An 18,931-nucleotide genomic window follows, 5' to 3' on the forward strand; every position below is an offset into this window, starting at 1 on the left:
GACCGAGTTTAACAAGCTGGAACAAAGGAAGCATGGAATAAATCAGACAATTTTTAAAAACAGACTCCATAATAGTAGTTAAAGAAAAGACTGAGACGCAATATTATGTCTGTGTAAGAGAGGTTGGAGTGAAGAATAAAGGGTGAGGTCAATCAAATTACAAATATGTTTCGGCATTTTATCAAAAATCGTCAAATGGAACAGATTCCAGCAACAGTACTCCATACATGGTCTGATAGTGGATTTGTAGAGATATAACATAGCCTCGGGTGTGAGAAATGTTTTGAGTAACAGAGAACTGATTTTACGATTTTTATGTTATTCATTTTGTAATGAGATTGTCTGATTTTTCTATATGTATGCAAGTATTAATGCTGGAGTCCCTCAGGGATCCATCCTGGGCCCAACTCTTTTCCTGATCTACATTAATGATCTTCCAAATCATATCCTTACATCATTTGTAGACATTTATGCTGACGACACTACCATTTATGGTACCACATCTAAGACAGTAAACGACCAAGTTCTCTCCAATTCTCTCTCTTCTGATCTTGAGCACGTAGTACAATGGGGAAAGGAGTGGCTGGTTACTTTTAATGCATCTAAAACCAAGCTTCTCTCTTTACATCATCAACATTCTAATCCACATTTGTCATCAATTGAAATGAATGGCTCGTCTTCAGGAGGCCTCAAGTTTTGACAAGCTTCTGGGCTTGACCATTACTCCTGATCTTAAATGGAACACGTATATCAAATCTGTTGCCAAGGCCGCTGGAAAAATGGTGGGATCTTTCTATCGATCCGGTAGATATCTCACTGCTGATGCTATTCTCTATCTATATAAGAGCCAGGTACGTCAAAGGATGGAATACTGTTGCCACATCTGGGCAGGAGCTGCTAGAAAGGACTTGTCCTGCCTTGATAGAGTTCAAAATAGACTTCTTAGCCTCGTAGGAAATGTCCTTTTCTCCTCCTTGCAACCTCTATCTCACAGAAGAGATGTTGCGAGTTTGTCTCTGATGTATCGTTATTTTCATGGAAAGTGTTCAACTGAGCTTCAATCTATGGTCCCTCCTCGCCAAACTTTCACAAGAAACACTCGTCTAGCTGTAAACACTATCAATAATTTCCCCCACTCTTTATCTGTGCCTAAACCTAAACGTAGATTCCATGAACAAAGCTTCTTTCTTAGAACTGCACGCCTGTGGAATTGTCTTCCGTTTTCCTGCTTTCCGGCTGACTACAATATGGTTGTGTTCAAGTCTAAAGTAAATAAGTTCTTGATGAGCCGTTCCATATAAGTTATCAAATTTACCAAATTTTCATTACTAATGATTACTATATTGACCAATTTCTACTGTACACTCTTTAACCCTTATCCTTGAGTGGCCTCTGGGCCTTGATAATGTGGTGATGCCTATGTAAAAAAAAAAAAAAAAAAAAAAAAATTTTTTTATTTATTGCGGACTATTATCCTCATCTTTTTAGTTGTTGCTTCACAACACTTCGGACAACTATTCCCCTGACCTTCATAAAATCATTACCGCGACGGGATAAGAACTTCGAATCTCCTAACTGCCTTCCATAGTTGTTGTCATCTCACCACATTTGGACTAACTAAGCTTTTGGCCGGCTTTGGGTAGGATTGAAACCACTATCTTCAGACAATGCTCACCTGGAACTGTAGAGATTCAACATCTCTATCCACTGTGCCGTGGGCTCCTGGATGCAGTTAGAAGATTCAGAGTTCCTATCCCGTCGCAGTCACCACCTGATGAAGGCCAGAGGAATAATTGGTGAATGCGTCGTGAAGCAACAACTAAAAAAGCGGAAGATAATGATCCATAATAAATGAATAAATGATACTCATCTCAATAAACATTCCAACTAATTAATATATGTATGCAATAATTTCACCAAAAAGTAATTAATATAAAAGTATGTTGATTTTTTTTTTCATTTAGTTAGTTATTTTTTTTATTTATTTAAATGAAGTCAAATTTTCATGTTTTGAAAAATTCTTTTAATTTTAGGTGTGTTGGTTGCTATGCTGGCTGTAGCAGACACGGTAAAATCTGAGGCGCATTTAGCTATCAGCACTCTCCGAGAAATGGGCCTTCAAGTTACGTTATTGACGGGAGATAATCAGAAAACAGCACGGGCCATTGCTGAGCAAGTATGTCTCTTTATTAACATCATCCAACATGTTTCCTTCAAACAATTCGGCATACTTCTATGCGTTAGCTATTGAGGTTGTTCAGAAGTTTTATTACCTGGGTGATATCGTTGGCGTATAATGAGGAACAGGTGCTAGCGTGATTGCAAGAATTGAGTGTGAACGGAATGAGTTCAACAAACTTCTGTCATTATTAACAAACAAAACACATTACGTATCCATTGTAACATTTTCATCTCGTTTCTCTTTATACAGTACATGTTCTTAATCCACAAGGCTTCACTTCTACATAAACATGCTTGATAGACTCTTCTTTTGGCCGAGAGTGATAATGCTCTGCTGGTTAACAATGGATTTAACAATGTCTGTGTTTTTTAATTATTCTCCAAGCCTATTCCTTCTCATATTAAAATAATTTTATTTGAAATTAATTTGAATTTATTGCTTCAACTCGCAGGTATTTTTGAGATCTAATCCATTAAAATATCCGTTTAAAAATTTGGGCAGATTCATCTTTAGTCCATACCTGCATTCTCGACATTCTGTAAAAAAAAAAAAAAATTGCGTTCATTATTCTTTACAATAAAATATTTTTCCACAACGTTACTTTCTGGTGCTACCAGATCAGGCTGTCTATTGGCTTCCTGACTTACTAACCCCGTCACCCCCCCCCTTTTATTTTGCCCTGTTGGTAGGGCCCTAGAATAAGCTGACTGCCCCCCTGCAGAGGGTAAAAATCCTTCAATGGGGCAACCAGTTAGCCGTGGGTTGCTACCCGTAATGCCTTAGGACGTGATATTAAAGAGTTATTTGATAAAAACAATCCCCACACTATACTCTCATATCTTAAAAAAATTGGCCTTTATAAAAAAATTTAAAAAGAACCCTTTATGCAACGGTCCTGGATATGACCTAAAACTATATCCTTGCGGGCCTTGGGGAGTGTGGAGCCACCTTTTAATTGCCATTGCTCCCAGGTCCACTCTGACCCGGAGTGATAGTACCTGTTAGGGTCCCAACTATGGGTTAAATAGAATCTGACCTAAAAAAAAAATATACTCCATTAAAAATCGTTCCTCAAAATAACTAGATTTGGCATTAAATAACCTGAAAAAGGTTGATATGCCGTAAAACAAAACCAACCAACCAACAACGTTACTTTTGCAAATGCTTCTTGACTTTGAAAATTCCTCATCTTATCTTCTCTCATCAATCAATTTTATGAGTGACTTGCAGGAAGTTGATTAAAAATGACAGAGAAACTATAACCTCGTTTTTGTCACAAACACGTTAATCTCTTGTTCCTTCTGTCTGACTTGTTTCTTCTTTTTTCCCCATTTCTATTTAACTATATCAAATACTTGGTCTACGTACCCATTTAAAACAAACATTCTTTAATTCTGATTGCGTTTTTTTTTCCTTAGAATTGGATGGAATGAGTTCAACAAACTTCTGTCAATATTAACACGCAAAACAAATTACATATCCATCGTATCATTTTCATCTCTTTTCTCTTCATACAACACAAGTATTTAACTCTCATTTCTACACTGCATAAACCTGCTTGATAGACTCTTCCCTTGGTAAAGAGTGATAATGCTCTGCTGGTTAATAATGAATTTGGCAATGATGTCTGTCTTTGAATTATTTTCTGAGGCGATCCTTTCCCGTATTAAAATAAATTGGAAATTAATTTGAAGCTGCTTCCATTATTTTGTTCAACTGTTATAAAACGTAGTTTGATTAGCTTGATCAGTTATTGACATGTCAACCCTATTGAGCCAGAAACATACTGATATGTGGGAAACAAATACAAGTTTTGGTTCTTGTCTAGAATCTTCATATATTAAAAAAAAAAAAAAAATAGTGAAAAATCTGTATGATGTACATACCCATGACGAAACAAAAATATTATATTGTCAAAATCATGTAAATTGATCAAGTATTTTTATTTTTTTGAATAAGAAAATTAAATTTTATGAGTAACAGAAGAGAGGCTGTCATGTAACCTAAAAAGGGTTGATATGCCGTAAAACAAAAACAACCAACGACACATTTAGGATCTGATAGATTTAAAATTCAGACTTACAAAAAAGATTTTAATTGATTAATTCATGTAATTAAGTTGGTATTATATTGTGTTTAAAAGGGATACATTTTGAATTTTTGCACAATTTTTAGAAAAAATTGTCCAACATTGAACTAAATTGATTTCATTCGTTTCTATTATTTTTTAAATATTATTTAGTCATATATTAATTAATTTGTTAAATTGTAAGTAAAATCTGTAAAATCTTGTCTGGTATTAAATTATCATTATGTTGAACTGATATTTGTCATTTAGAACCAGTTTTATTATTTAAAACTGCAGATTTGGAATATTATTTCCTATTGTGTGTGTCTACATAAAATTTTATTGGGAAATATTTTATTGGGAAATATTTTATGTATCAATTTTCAGTATTTATTTCAACAGTGGTGCAATACATGAGTAGAGCTAGGTAGTAAGTTACAAAAATATTTATGGCATTCAAGCTACACAGAAATTTCTGCATTTCATCCTCATAAGAAATTGTCATAAGATATTGCCATTACATTTTGGCAGAACTATCCTAAAAAGTTGACAGAACTGCTTTTTCACTTTTTTTTCAACGCACCAATATATAGAACCCTAAAAATGCATATAAATCCTTTTTCGTGTTATTCAGGTTATTCAAAATACCGTTTTTATCTTGAGTGTATATGCTAGCCTGATGATTCCCTATGGAAATGAAATATTTTTATGATTTACTCTGCTCTGTGTGTGTTTATACATAAAGGCATATAAAGACAAAACTAAATTGATGAAAAACAAAAATTTACAATATTTATCAATCAATCAAAAGTTAAAAAAACAAAAACAAAAAAAAAACAAGGAATATAACAAAAGGTTTTTCTTCTGTGGAGTTTCAAAGATTAAGCTTTTTTCCTGCAGAGGAAATTATATATTCTAAACTGTATATAATAGTTTCAGTTTCTTTTTTTCTTTCTTTTTTTTTTCCTGATATCTAGGTTTAATTGAAAAAAAAAATACATTTCATCAGAAGATTAAATGGAATGAATGATAACTGCAGATTATTGAATCTGCAGTTATCATTCATTCCATTTAATCTTCTGATGAAATGTATTTTTTTTTTTCAATTAAACCTAGATATCAGTTCTTGATAAGAATGTCTTTAATAAATTCCAATTTGATGAAAATGTTTATGAAATTTTTCTGTTTATTTATTTTTCTCAAGTTTTTAGCACTTTTACTTTTTTCTGTTCATTAACGTTCATTTTTTTAAATCTCTCTCTCTCTCTCTCTCTCTCCAGACTGGCATCACAACTGTTTTTGCTGAAGTATTGCCATCTCACAAGGTAAAAAAAATCAAACAGTTGCAGAAAGCCAACATGAAAGTGGCCATGATTGGTGATGGCGTCAATGATTCGCCTGCTCTTGCGCAGGCAGATGTTGGTATTGCCATTGGTTCAGGAACCGACGTGGCCGTGGAAGCTGCAGATATTGTCCTCATAAATGTAAGTCCTCTACTACTTTTTTTCCGCTCTGTTTTTTACACAAGAATATTGCAAGCTTATTCCCCCCTTCATCACTTTAATAAGCTTTTATGTTTTATGGAAGTTTTGCATTAACATTTTATTTGCTGTTTATCTAGTTTTACCCCAATATTAAAAAAAAAAAAATTATGATTGTGCAAAAATTTATGTTCGTACCTATTAGGTTAATACAAAAAATAGTTGTACACCAGAATTTACACAAATTCATCCAGTATTTTCGTTTTTATAAAATAAAATTTGATCAGTAAACGATTTCTTTAAAACAGTATTAAATAAAACTTGGACGCTTGTTAAGCTGTAATCGGCAAATCAATTTTTTTAATATATCGTTTTAAGCAAAAACAATACTGCATACTTGTCATGTCGAAAATAGTAATATATCTAAAAATTACGAAAATTCATTGAGTAGAACAACTGATATTGTGTTTTTAGTCAAAAAAAAAAAAAAAACCTATCGCTGTAGACAGCAAATATTGCAGCCATGACACAAGTAATCTAAAATATTCGTTTCAGAACATCCTACAGCCTACTTTATAACGTCTAAAGAAAATGCGATTTTACCCAATTTTCCGTAAAAATTACTTTGAATGAGAAATTTTTTTTTTTTTTTTTTTACGTGGAGGTCACCACTTATCAAGGCCCAGAAGCCACTCGGGGATAAGGGTTATTGCGTGTACAGTAATCAATGGGACAGTATCATAGTAATAGTTAGTATTGGAGATTTGATAAAGTGTCTTACTTAAAGGGGTGGTTTGTCAGGAATTTGTTTATGTTGGACTTGAAGATATCCAAGTTGTAGTCAGGTGGGAAACAGGCAAGCGAAAGAGAATTCCACAGGCGTGCACTTCTAAGAAAGAAGCTTTGTTCATGGAATCTATGTTTTGATTTAGGCACAGATAAAGAGTGGGTAAAATTATTGACAGTGGTATCAGCTAGACAAGTGTTTTTCATGGAAGATTGGCAAGGGGGGATCAGAGATTTGAGCTCACATGAGCACTTGCCATGGAAATAACGATAAAACCAAGATAGGCTCGCAACATCTCTTCTGTGGGAGAGAGGTTGCAGGGAAAAGAAAAGGGCATCCCCCACTAAGCCACAAAGTCTATTTTGTACTCTGTTAAGGCAAGATAGGCTGTTTTTAGCAGCTCCAGCCTAGATGTGGCAGCAGTACTCCATCCTTGGACGTACTTGGCTTTTATACAGATAGAGAATTGGATCAGTAGTGAGATATCTTCTGGGGCGGTAGAAGGATGTATGTGTTCCATTTTAGATCAGGAGTAAAGGTCAAACTCAGAAGCTTGTCAAAACATGAAGCCTACCCAGGACGAGAGCCGTCGATTTCAATTGATGCCAGATGGGGATCAGCGCATTGATGATATAAAGATAGGAGCTTGGTTTTAGATGCATTAAAAGTAACCAGCCACCTCTTCCCTCACTGTACCACGCGCTCAAGATCAGAGGAGAGAGAATCAAAGAGAACTTTGTGATTTACGGCCTTTGATGTGTTGCCATAGATGGTCGTGTCATCAGCATAGATGTCAACGAATGATTTAAGTATGTGTTTTGGGAGATCATTGATGTAGATCAGGAAGATAGTTGGGCCCAGGATGGACCCCTGAGGGCCTCTGATTTCTGCCCATCAACCACTACTCTTATGAGCCTATCAGAGAGAAATGATTTAATAATTGAGAAAACATTTCCAGTTAACCCGTGGCTGGAAATCTTGTGAAGTAGGCCCTTATGCCATACCTTATCAAAGGCCTTTGATATGTCAAGAGCAATTGCCCTAGAAAGGAAGCCTTTGTCGAGAGATTCACTAATCCTATGAGATATAACCGTTAGCACATCTGCTGTAGATCTAGCAGAACGGAAACCATATTGCATGTCACTAAGAAGGTTATTTCTGCTGAGGTGGTTGACTACTTCTTTATTTAATATGGATTCCAGCAACTTACTTCTGACACACAAGAGACTTATTGGTCTGTACTGAGAGGGAGATGACTTATCACCTGAATTCTTAAATACAAGGCATACTGATGAGGTTTTCCAGGGTGTTGGAAAGCACTTCTCATTAAGGCAACGCTTAAACAGTTTTGTAAGGATGGGAGCAAGTTCTGGTCGAAGCTTTTTCAACACTATAATGTCTGGACCAGTTGCTTTACTGGAATCAAGGTTCTTACTTAGCTTGGCAACCTCATGCACAGATATTTGTATGTTGCATGGTGTGTTGTCTGTTATAGGAGGAAATACGGAGAGTTGATGGCCTTTGTCGCATAGGGTAGAATTAGCTGCAAAGTTCTTGGCAAATAGTTTGGCCTTGTCTGATGCTGACAAGATGACTTCAGGTCCATTGATGATGGTTAGGATAGAACGCATGCTTCTGTTCAGGATCCTGTTTGCTATTTGCCAAAACTGGTGGAAACCAAGCCGCTGCTCAGCTACTTTGGATTTAACAGACTGAGCATGTAGCTCTCTTGCATTTTTTATTACTCTTTTACAGTGGTTTCTGGCAGTCCTGAAAGCAGCTTTAATCTCAGTACATCTATTACGTTAGTAGCTATGGAAAAAGAGATTTCTGTGCGTGATGGCAGCAGCACATTCTGGAGAGAACCATGGCTGGCTGTTAGGTCTTTGTTGGAATTTTTTGGATGGTATGAATCAGTCTATGCCTACAATTAACCATTCGGTCAGGTCTGATACTCTAGAGGACACATCCTTTTTAAACATGGAATGCAGAGGTAGATCAGATATGAATGTACGGAAGCTTTCCCAATCAACCATAGAGTATCTATATACAGTACGGTGGAGAGGTACATCTGAAGACTTATTACATTTCATTTTTATCTTAACTGATACAACAGAGTGGTCGGAGGATCCCAGGGGAGATAGAACGGAACGTGAACATAGCTATGGGGAAGTTGTGAGAAAAAGGTCTAGAAGGCTTGCATACTGACCTGTAGTATCGGGCACACGGGTGGGTTTGTGAACAATCTGAGTGAGGTCATAGGCAATGGCAAAATCATGACATAACCTCCCCTCATCATCTGTCTTATTTGAGTGGGTCAGTCATTCCACATTATGGACATTGAAGTCACCGCAAATGTGAATGTTAGCTGAAGGATAAGCAGACAGGATGTGGTCAATTTTCTCAGATATACTCTTAAAGATAGTAACCCCACTGTTGGGGGGGGGGCGATAGAGGGCAAATATAAATGCGGTGGTGTGAGCAAGTGCAACCCGGAAGCACATATAGGGTAAGTTAGGATCTTCTCTGGAGATATCTCTACCACGTGGAAAGCCATCTTTAATGTAGGTGCATATTCCATGCCCATGGCGATCTTGGGGGTCAGATTTAGATGTTAAGTTAGAGTATCCTTTAATTATGAACTCATCTAGGGAAGTGATCGGCCCTATGCCAGTTTCGCTTAGAAAGAATATGTACGGTTTTGTCTCCTGTAATTGGGTTTCAACCTCTGGAAGGTTGGAATGTAAATCCCTGGTGTTGGCGAAAGAGACATGGTAGTAGGGGTCTACGTTGGAGGATGGGGGGTTCTAGGTATATTCGTGTTATTTTTTTGGAGATAAATTTCTACTCAATGATTTTCTTCATAATTTTTGGATATACATATTTTTTTGGCGTGACAATTAAGTACATAATATTGTTTTTGCTTAAAACGACATATTTAAAAAAAAAAATCTATTTGTCAACTGTATTTTTACAAGACAACTCAAAGAAGCAGCACATATGCTGGGTGATAATTAGTAATGGAACGATTCCAATATTTTTACCGATTCTATGCTAAATTCCCGATTTCGATACAATTACTGATTCCGATTCTTTATAAATCTCTAATTATTTAACTATAAGCTTGTTATTTTCCCCGACCCGATCTTTGTAAAAAAACGCACGTTAAAAATGCAAATATTTTCTTAAATGTCATAATACACTTGTAGAGAGTAATCTATCGATTTTAGCTTTACTGATATTATAAAATCAATAAATGTTTACTATTTTATCATTATTATCAGCAATGGAAGGTTTTACTTAAAAAAAAAAAATCAAATAAAAAAAACAAAAGAATCATTTTGGCATTGGAAAATAGGAATCAATTTTTCTGATACCTCCAAATCTTCAGATTTTTCCAAATCCCAATTCTGATTAATCGTCCCAGTACTAGTGATAATCAACTACTAAGCAGACCTAGTATAGAATTTAACACCATATGGGAGCCATTAAATAATAGATATATAGATAAATATTAATAAAGCAAGTAAAAAACAAAAAAATACACACACACATACACAGACAAATAGTGATATTTACATATAGAAACAAACACAGGTTTAAGGCTCCTAAAATTCGTACTAGAATAGTCTGCAAGGACTCATAGCATAATGGATAGAGTACTTGGTGAAAATCAATTGTAAAAAGTTACATTCCTGGAGATTTACAATTCCTCAGTGTGGGCAACCCCAAAATACAATTGCGAATTGCCCATTCGTGGCTGACAGAATGAGAGTATACAAGCACCATGGATTAATCAAATGGTTCTGTTTGAAATTCTGTGCAGATTCCCGAGTTCGACAAGATACGCCTGAAGAAGGTCAGAGGTTTCATCGATTGAAACATTGTGTGAATAACACTCAAGATGAGAGCAATAGTCCAAAAAATGCAAATAATACGAATAAAAAAAAAATACTTGATGAATATGCGTAATTTTATCCAAAACATAGCACATTACTACTGAGTTATAAGTAGCTGCTGTGAATAAGGGACCAGATTTATCAGGCACTCAATGTGGGGAGTTGTGCAGCGGGATGTTTGTTCACATTACATTTAACTTTCTGCTTGTTGCTACAGTCGGGGAAACTAGTTACAGGAAGAGAATTTCAAAAAGCAAGCAGCTTGAAGAAAGAAGCTATTAGAGTCGAAGGCTTTCTGGCATCTGGGATATCTATTTAGTGGTTGGCAGTATTTATATTGAGGAGACACGTGCAGCAAGTTCATTAGAACACATACCGTTTAAGTATTTGTGAAACAAGCACAGGGATGCAATATTGTGGTGATAGGACTGGGGCTAGAGCTTAGTGGACACTGGACAGTGCGGGACTTATTAGATTAAAGACTTTTTTGGGACCCTATCTAAGAAAGAGAAAAGTGTATCATCCTAGATGTGGCGACAATACTCCATAAATGAACCAATGGTTGCTTTGCGGAGATATAGGATACTTGCAGGTTTGAGAAGTTTTTCGACCCGGTAGAGGGAGCTCACTTTTTTGCAGCAGATTTGGCAGTATCTGCTATGTATTTGTTCTAGTTCATGTTACCTGTGAATGTTAGGCTAAGGATTTTGAATATTTGACACTCAGGTAGGGTGATATTAGTCACAACAATCTGTGGTTGAAAAGGGTTCTTAGAAATTGTTCAAGGAAAGGAGTTTTGTCTTAGTATCATTAACTGTAACCATTCATTTTTTTGGTCCCTTTTCTGCTACAGCGGTAATGCTTTGCTGGTTATTGATGACAGAAGTTTTCTGAACTTGCTCTATCCACACCTAACTTGCGATCGCACTAGCACTAGCTCCTACATGTGCTCCAATGCTCCTCTGTTTGTGGAAAGAGAATTAGAAGCAACTCAAATTTTTGTGGGATTTGTAAACGTTGGGTATACCAGAATTGCAGTGGACTTATTGGTAAGTTGCGAGAGGACAACCAGATTGTGTGCAAGAGATGTAAAACGATGGAAATTGATGAGAAGTCAAATGTGGAGAAAGTATATCTAGATGGTGAGGTTCAGAAGTTTTGTTATATTGGAGCACAAAGAGCAGTTGGTGTAATTGTAAGAGTCAGGATTGGATGGAGTAAGGTCAGGAAATTTCTGCCATTACTGACCAGCAGAGCATTACCAGTGTTGATCAAGGGAAGAATCTATTAGGCAATTGTACGCAGTGTAATGATGTATGTAAATGAAACCTGACCAATGAGGATTGAGGATATGTGTTGCATGGAGAGAAATGATATGAGAATAATAGGGTAGATGTGTAATGTGAATTTTAAAGACAGGCTTTATCTAATGATCTCAGAAGAATATGTATTCTAGACGATCTATGGAAATGCGTGCAGAACGAGAGACTTTGATATTATGGTCATCTTGAAAGAATGGAGTGTTGTTTTGTTAGTAGATGTAGAACAATTGGGGTGGCAGGGTCAGTTTGCAATGGAAGATCAAGAAAAACATGAAAGGGAGTGATATGGATGGATTTGAGAGAGAAAAAGATGGATAAAGACCTGGCCGGAGATAGGTTAGATGGAATGATGCTGATATCTGAACAATTAAGTCTAATTTTATAATTTGGTTCAATAATTTAATGATCAAGCAATACTGTAATAATTAAATTTAACTTTCCAAATGCTATTTACAAATAATTTGATAAAAATACAAAAGGTATAGTTATGTAAAGAAAGAGAAAAGCAAAACAAAATGAAATTAAAGTAAGGCAATTAAGAAAAAAACAAAACAAAAAAAAACTATTAAATTTAAATTAACAAACAACTGAGTAATGTGTATTCATTCTTTTTTTGCAAACTGTTATCCTCATCTTCATAGTTGTTGTTTTACCACATTTCGGCCAACTCATCCTTTGGCCTTCTTCAGGTGGTTGTTAACCACAATGGGATAGGAATGCCAAGTCTTGTAATTGTATCCTTATTAATTACTGCTTTTCATAGTTGTCTCGACACGTTTTTGGTCAACTAATCCTCTGACCTGCTTTGGGTAGGATTAAAACCGCTATTTTCAGACAATGCTCACCTGGAACTGTAGAGACTCAATGGCTCTATCCACTAAGCCACGGGCCCTGAAGAGCGATCAAGGTTGGATATTATAATCTTATAAACCCAATTTTGTGTTCTTATCTGGCCCAGTAACCAACACAATATTGCTTTTTTGGGGTTTTTTTTTTTAGAAACAACTTACCTTGTAGATATGTATAATGAAACCCTTATCCCTGAGTGGCTTCTGGGCCTTGATAAGTGGTGATCACTGTGTAAAAAAAAAAATATATATAATTGTGTTTATCGGCTGTTTTCACTTGTGGGGTATTTTATTCCTGCATCCAGATAATGTTGGATCATCAGGAGAGAATACACACTATTTTGAGGCTTTCCTCTCAACGGCTTTTGCACATATCAGCACCCCTCATTGATGTGAGATCCCATTATTTGAATTGCATTTAAATCAAACTATTCAATATAATCAAAACTGGACATGTCATTCAACAGCTTAGCATCTCACATGACAAAATTTTCAAATCTTGCATTAAACAAAACTCTTTAACCATTCTAGTATTTCCATATCAACCATTCTGATATAGACTGCTTTCTTTAACACTCTATGACTAAGATGTTATTGATTAACTTTAACGGCGTCAATTCTCGACCATTTTCGTTAGATATGAAATGGAAGATTCAATGACCATTTTTTTGGATTTTCAGCATCATCGTCTCCCGAAGGAAGAATGGGTTTGTACCCTTCATTTGAAATTCCCTAAGATTCGCACTTAATGACCTTGTCCAGATAAAAGTACATGTCACCTCTAATATTCAGCAGCATAACTTACCTTTCCGTGCGATTAATCTTTAGAAATTGGTAGAGTTTCTATCATGAAAACAACATTGTTAAGATTTGTCTAGAACTTAATCAGTCTTTACCCACTCATACTAAACTGGCTTGTTTTGTGTGTCGTAAATAAACCATTAACATAAAATATATATGGGGGGGGGAGTCATCATCAGTGAGTGCAGATATGGCTGATAGTCCCAATCTTTGCTTGAAAAGTTCTATTGCAGTGAGAACAAGGAATCATAGCAGATGTCGAGGGCTTCAAAACATTTCCTTCCTGTCCTTTTTGCGCTTCTCTGCAGCAACTTTTCCTGATAAAAAGTGTACAATAGTCAATAGTACAATATCATAGTAATCATTAGTAGTGTAAATTCGGTAAATTGGATTACTTAAGGGAATGGCTCATCAAGAACTTGTTTACATTGGACTTGAAGATGACCAAATTGTAGTCAGCTGGAAAGCAGGCAAATGTAAAACAGTGCCACAGGTGTGCAGTTCTAAAAAAGCTTTGTTCATGGTATCTACGTTTAAGTTTAGGCACAGATAAAGAGTATGGGAAATTATTGATAGTGTTTTCAGCTAGTGGTTCTCGTGAAAGTTTGGCGAAGGGGGACCATAGATTAGAGCTCAGACGAGCACTTTCCATGAAAATAATGATAAAGCAACGTCTCTTCTGTGAGAAAGAGGTTGCAGGGAAGAGAAAAGGGCATCCTCTACGAGGCTACGAAATCTATTTTGAACTCTGTCAAGGCAGAATAAGGCATTCTAGCAGCTCCTGCCCAGATGTGGCAACAATACTCCATCCTTGTGTCTGAGTGCCAAGAAAGGAGGAAATAAGTTGATTAACAGAATAAAAGTTATAGAAAGTTGTCTTAGCAGAAAGACAAAGGAGAGTGTTAATGAAAGTGTGGCAGTGATTTGTACAAAGAATGGGACAATAGAGGTGGATATATTTAAAGTTTACAGACAATTTCAAGATAATATTCATATTTTCTTTTATTATTATATATATATATATATATATATATATATATATATATATATATATATATATATATATATACTAGCATTTCAGCCCGGCGTTGCCCGGGTGTTTGGATGTGTCTGCTGAACAAAAAAAAAAAGTGGTAGTAGGAAGGCAGGCTCGAACCCATACTGCGAAGGAGGAAAAGAACAGGGATAAACCTGACGTCTTTGCTGTTACAACCACCGCCAAACTGGTAGTGACATAGGTTTTAATTAAGGCTAGATAATCGAAAGGAAAGGATGACTTTCAAAAATATTGGCGAAAAAAGTAGAAAAGTGCCCAGTTGAAGGTGAAAATATTAATGTTTTTAGCCAATTTTTCGATATTTGTCATCTGAAGGGTCACACTTCAAAACGATAATGATCTTGTAAAAATCTGTCGCCTCTGTCGAAAGTTTTAGGCAGACATGCAAACATACATACATACATACATTTATATATTGGTAACTAAAAATTTTCGACCCAAACTGATTAAAAAGCTTGCCATATCTCTGAATACCCTTTATGTAAAATTTCAAATGTTTAGACTAGAAATTGTCTGAGTAAATTGGTAGAGACCACAGAGGTCAAATTTTTTAAAACTTTGACCCCTTAACATTTATTGTTTTGGGCTCAAATCAAGTTATTAAGTTAGATCCATGTCTAAGGAACCTATATCTAAAATTTCAATTGTTTATACCCAAAATTGGTAGAGTTCTCAAAGATCAATTCGTTGAACTTTGACCCCTTAACAGTCAAATTTCTGGCCAAAAACGAATTACAAAGATTTTCCCAAATCTCAGTACCCTGTATATCAAATTTCGAGTCTTTAGACTTAAAATTGACAGAATTATTGTGTAGGGAAATGCACACAGACACACACGTTCACTTATATATATATATATATATATATATATATATATATCTTGAGAAAATAATAGGAACTAACAAAGATCATATAATTACCTGTTAACTATAATATATTTTATATTTATGTTCATCTTAATATTTATCGGGGCAGAGTAGAATTATTTGTAAAATACATTACAGCAAACATTTTCTTTGTTACCTTCTATTATTTGTATATATTATATTATTATATTTGTATGCTTATATATATATATATATATATATATTTTTTTTTTTTTTTTTTTCATGTAATCTTGTAGGAAATGATTTGGAACTGGATTGGTTGAAAATTGTAAATTTGTAGAAGAAAAAAAGATTATATATTATTAGACTTTTTAGTTCATTAAAAACCGGCAAAAGCTATAGTTTAATAGCTCGGAATGTCAAATTAATGGTGGAATATGGTTAAATTTGTGCTCATTTTTGCATTAAATACTCATCCCTATAATTTTGAACGGATTGCTGCACCTTCTAAGATCCATACAAATTTACATCTATATCGGCTCAGTAGTTTCCAAGAAAAAGTGCAATGAATGGACAAGACAGATTAAAAGAAATATAATGTTATGTTTGCTACTTTTCCTCGAATGTGACAAATGATTAAATTGGTGACTCACTTCTCTCTATGTAAGCTGAAATAATCAAAGTCAGTACATATAAACACGCTGGTTTTCTTGGATGCTCTCCTTGAAATCTTTTTCTGTTGCTCTGCATTGAAGTTGAGAAACTGAGAGTGAAATATGAATCTGCAGTTGGAGAAAAAAAAGGTACAATCCTAATTTTTTTCCTCGTGCATTTGTTCTGATGTCGTAACTTTTATTTTGATTTTGCTTTGCTCACGCACTTCTAGATTTAATTGTCACACTGTTTAAAAAAACTAACTTGGGAGGGGGGTTCCCTCTATATTCAAAATCGTGTTACCAGTTTAGGCTGTCTGAAGATACTGTCTTACTGACCTAAAATATACCAAACATTAATGCGATTGTTTTTTCTTTCCCTTTGCAAAACTCAATCATGTTTTGCAAAGAAACAAAACCAATTCTCCTTAAAAAAAAAAAAAAAGTAATTCAAACACAATGAATAAATATTTAAAGATATAAAAAAATCTTGAAGCATAAAGAACTTTTTCTAAAATTACTAGATCTGGCATTAAATAACCTGAAAAGGGTTGATATGCTGTAAAACAAAACAAATTGTATTCAAGTTTGTTATCCAAGTCTGGCATAAGGATGTTGTCTCTGAGTACTCTCCTTGATGCATGTATTCTATAAGAGAAGATTACGTATTTGGGTCTGCAACTTAGTATTCCTATTATCAGAGTTAATTTTCTGAAATGTTTTCGTTGTGGGTGCATTGGAGCGAATGGTGTGAAATGTAGGAGTGAGGAATGAGTGTTTACCAAACATTTTCCAGGACAAACATTATCTGCAAAGTAATATAAACAAAAAATATTAAGATACTCGTCTGAATAATGTTTTGCCTTTTATAATTAACTAGCAGGGGGTACCTGGCATTGCCCGGGTGTTTGGAGGTGTGTGTGGTTTTTAGTAAATCAAAACTCCGGAGGGGGGGGGGAGTTAAAATAAAATAAAAAAGTTTTGGTAGGTGAGTATGAGGATCGAACCCGAACCCTTAAGGCAAAGTTGGAAATTAAAGTGTAAAAAAAAAAAAAAAAAAAGTGCAACGTTAACCACTGGACCACCGCGACATACAACGGAAACACGTTTGAATTTATTTATTTAAGTATTGACAGGTGGCCGCAATAAAAGTTAACTCCGCTGCTTCTATTTAACCTAATTAATGAGGTCAAATAGAAGTCACGCAGTTAACTTGGGTTTGTTTACCCAACTTTGACTGGTTTTTTTCCCAACAGATGTTGGGGAGGGGGAAAGCAGCTCCCCATTGTCCAGATTGATTAGCAATTGTCTGATATAAGAGGAGTTTGTTCCCACATTGATCAAAGCTAATTGCTTCTGGACGTTTCCCGGTGCGATGCCGAGAACTGCAGGGTTTGAATTTAGTTTCACTTTATTTATACTAAAAAGCAGGACAAACAGGGTACAGAGCGAAATAGCGCGAATCTCAAATAAATGTAGAGGCGACCGTGTTCCTAAATCGTAGATATTATTATCTAGGGCTATATAAACAGTTGTAAGCGATTGTAACGACCCCGGGAGCATGTATGAAAGAAACCTTTGCAAAACATACATGAAATGGTCAAACACATTTTGCCTTTTATATATAACTAGCAGGGGTACCGGGCGTTGCCTGGGTGTTTGGAGGTGTGTGTGCTCTTAAATAAAAAAAAAATGGAGGGGGTGGGGTAGGATTGAACCTGAGGCGAAGTTTTAAAATAAAATGTGAAAAAAACATGAACCGTTCGGCTAGCGAGAATGAGTTACTGAAAGATGTTTGAATTTATTTAAGTAAGAACCAAATTGACAGGTCCCCGCATGGAAGTCGTAGAGCGTTACGACGATGACGACATAAGCAATAGCTATTCAGCAAATGAGGTCAATGACCAGGTTTGTTTGTTATAAGCGAAGTAAAAAAAGAAAACATAAAAACGAATGTTAAAACTTAAGCGGAGGGGGGGTAATCAAAACATTAAAAAAACACACAAAAAAACAACTAACGTAAGGCAAACGAACGATGTTAAATGTAAAAATCGAAAAAACAAAAAAGAAAACAGAAAAACGAACGTTAAAACCAAAAAGGAAAAAAACACGTGAAAAATGGCTTAAATAAGCCTGTTTCGATATTAAAATTTAAAAATTTGGTGGGTACTCGAGTATTTTTGGGTGTGTGGTCCGGGGTGAATAAGCGAAGTAAAAAAAAAAAAACAGAAAAACGAACGTTACATGAAAAATGGCTTAAATAACACTGGTTCAATATTTAAATTTAAAAAATCGAAAAAAGAAAAGACATCTCACACCATGATTCGAACCCAAAACATTTAAATAATGAACCAACGTGCTAACGCAATATACATGAAATTTAGTCAGTTCTTCAACTATTTAAAGTAAATCAGGTCATGACGTCATCTGACGCATGCGTAGAACCGGTCGTCGTCACAAGAGGACTGTTTTTTTCAATATTTTTCGGGCGAATGATCGAGCTTCAACATGATACCGAGTTTGTGAATTTTCGTTGTCTGTCGCAAGTTTTTAGCGAACACACATGATGATTGCAACGTCTTGTCAGACGAGTGCCACTCCCTCAGACATTTAAAATCCATGAGCCCAAATGCCTGAGGGAGTATCTATACAAAGATGATGTTACAGAGTCTTAGCTTTGTACGACAGCTAAGTCTCTCTCTCTCGGTTCAAAATGTTGAGATCCAACAACAAGCAAGAGCAAGATAGCCAGCAACAAATTAAACTGCAGACCAGCTTAATGCGGGTACTGGTCTTCCGCTTTATGGTTTTTTAAATCAGAGATTTGCTTCTCCTAGAAAGGTTGCCTTCACCATGGCTTACGGGAGCCCTCTCCACCCCAATACACATATACACACACACAAATATACACGGTGCTAGTTGGCCGTTGACCCAGAAAAAGAGTTCATTCGCCCTTTGGAAGGTCTTGTTTTTAATCCTCCAGGGAGACTAGCCGCCCTCCTCACC

General features: G+C 35.6%; 1 protein-coding gene across 4 annotated transcripts in view; it reads left to right on the forward strand.

The window, feature by feature from the left end:
• The window catches only part of LOC145248886 (copper-transporting ATPase 1-like), a 379,604-nt gene that overhangs the window by 333,460 nt on the left and 27,213 nt on the right, over positions 1 to 18,931 (forward strand). For all 4 annotated transcript variants that reach the window (XM_080110651.1, XM_080110653.1, XM_080110652.1 and 1 more), the window contains 2 exons: positions 2,034 to 2,176; positions 5,531 to 5,734. In XM_080110651.1, the coding sequence (XP_079966777.1) occupies positions 2,034 to 2,176; positions 5,531 to 5,734 (347 nt within the window). The remainder of the gene's footprint in view (positions 1 to 2,033; positions 2,177 to 5,530; positions 5,735 to 18,931) is intronic.

Source organism: Euprymna scolopes, chromosome 27 (assembly GCF_053919585.1).
Source record: "Euprymna scolopes isolate OS-2025 chromosome 27, ASM5391958v1, whole genome shotgun sequence".
Taxonomy (NCBI): domain Eukaryota; kingdom Metazoa; phylum Mollusca; class Cephalopoda; order Sepiida; family Sepiolidae; genus Euprymna; species Euprymna scolopes.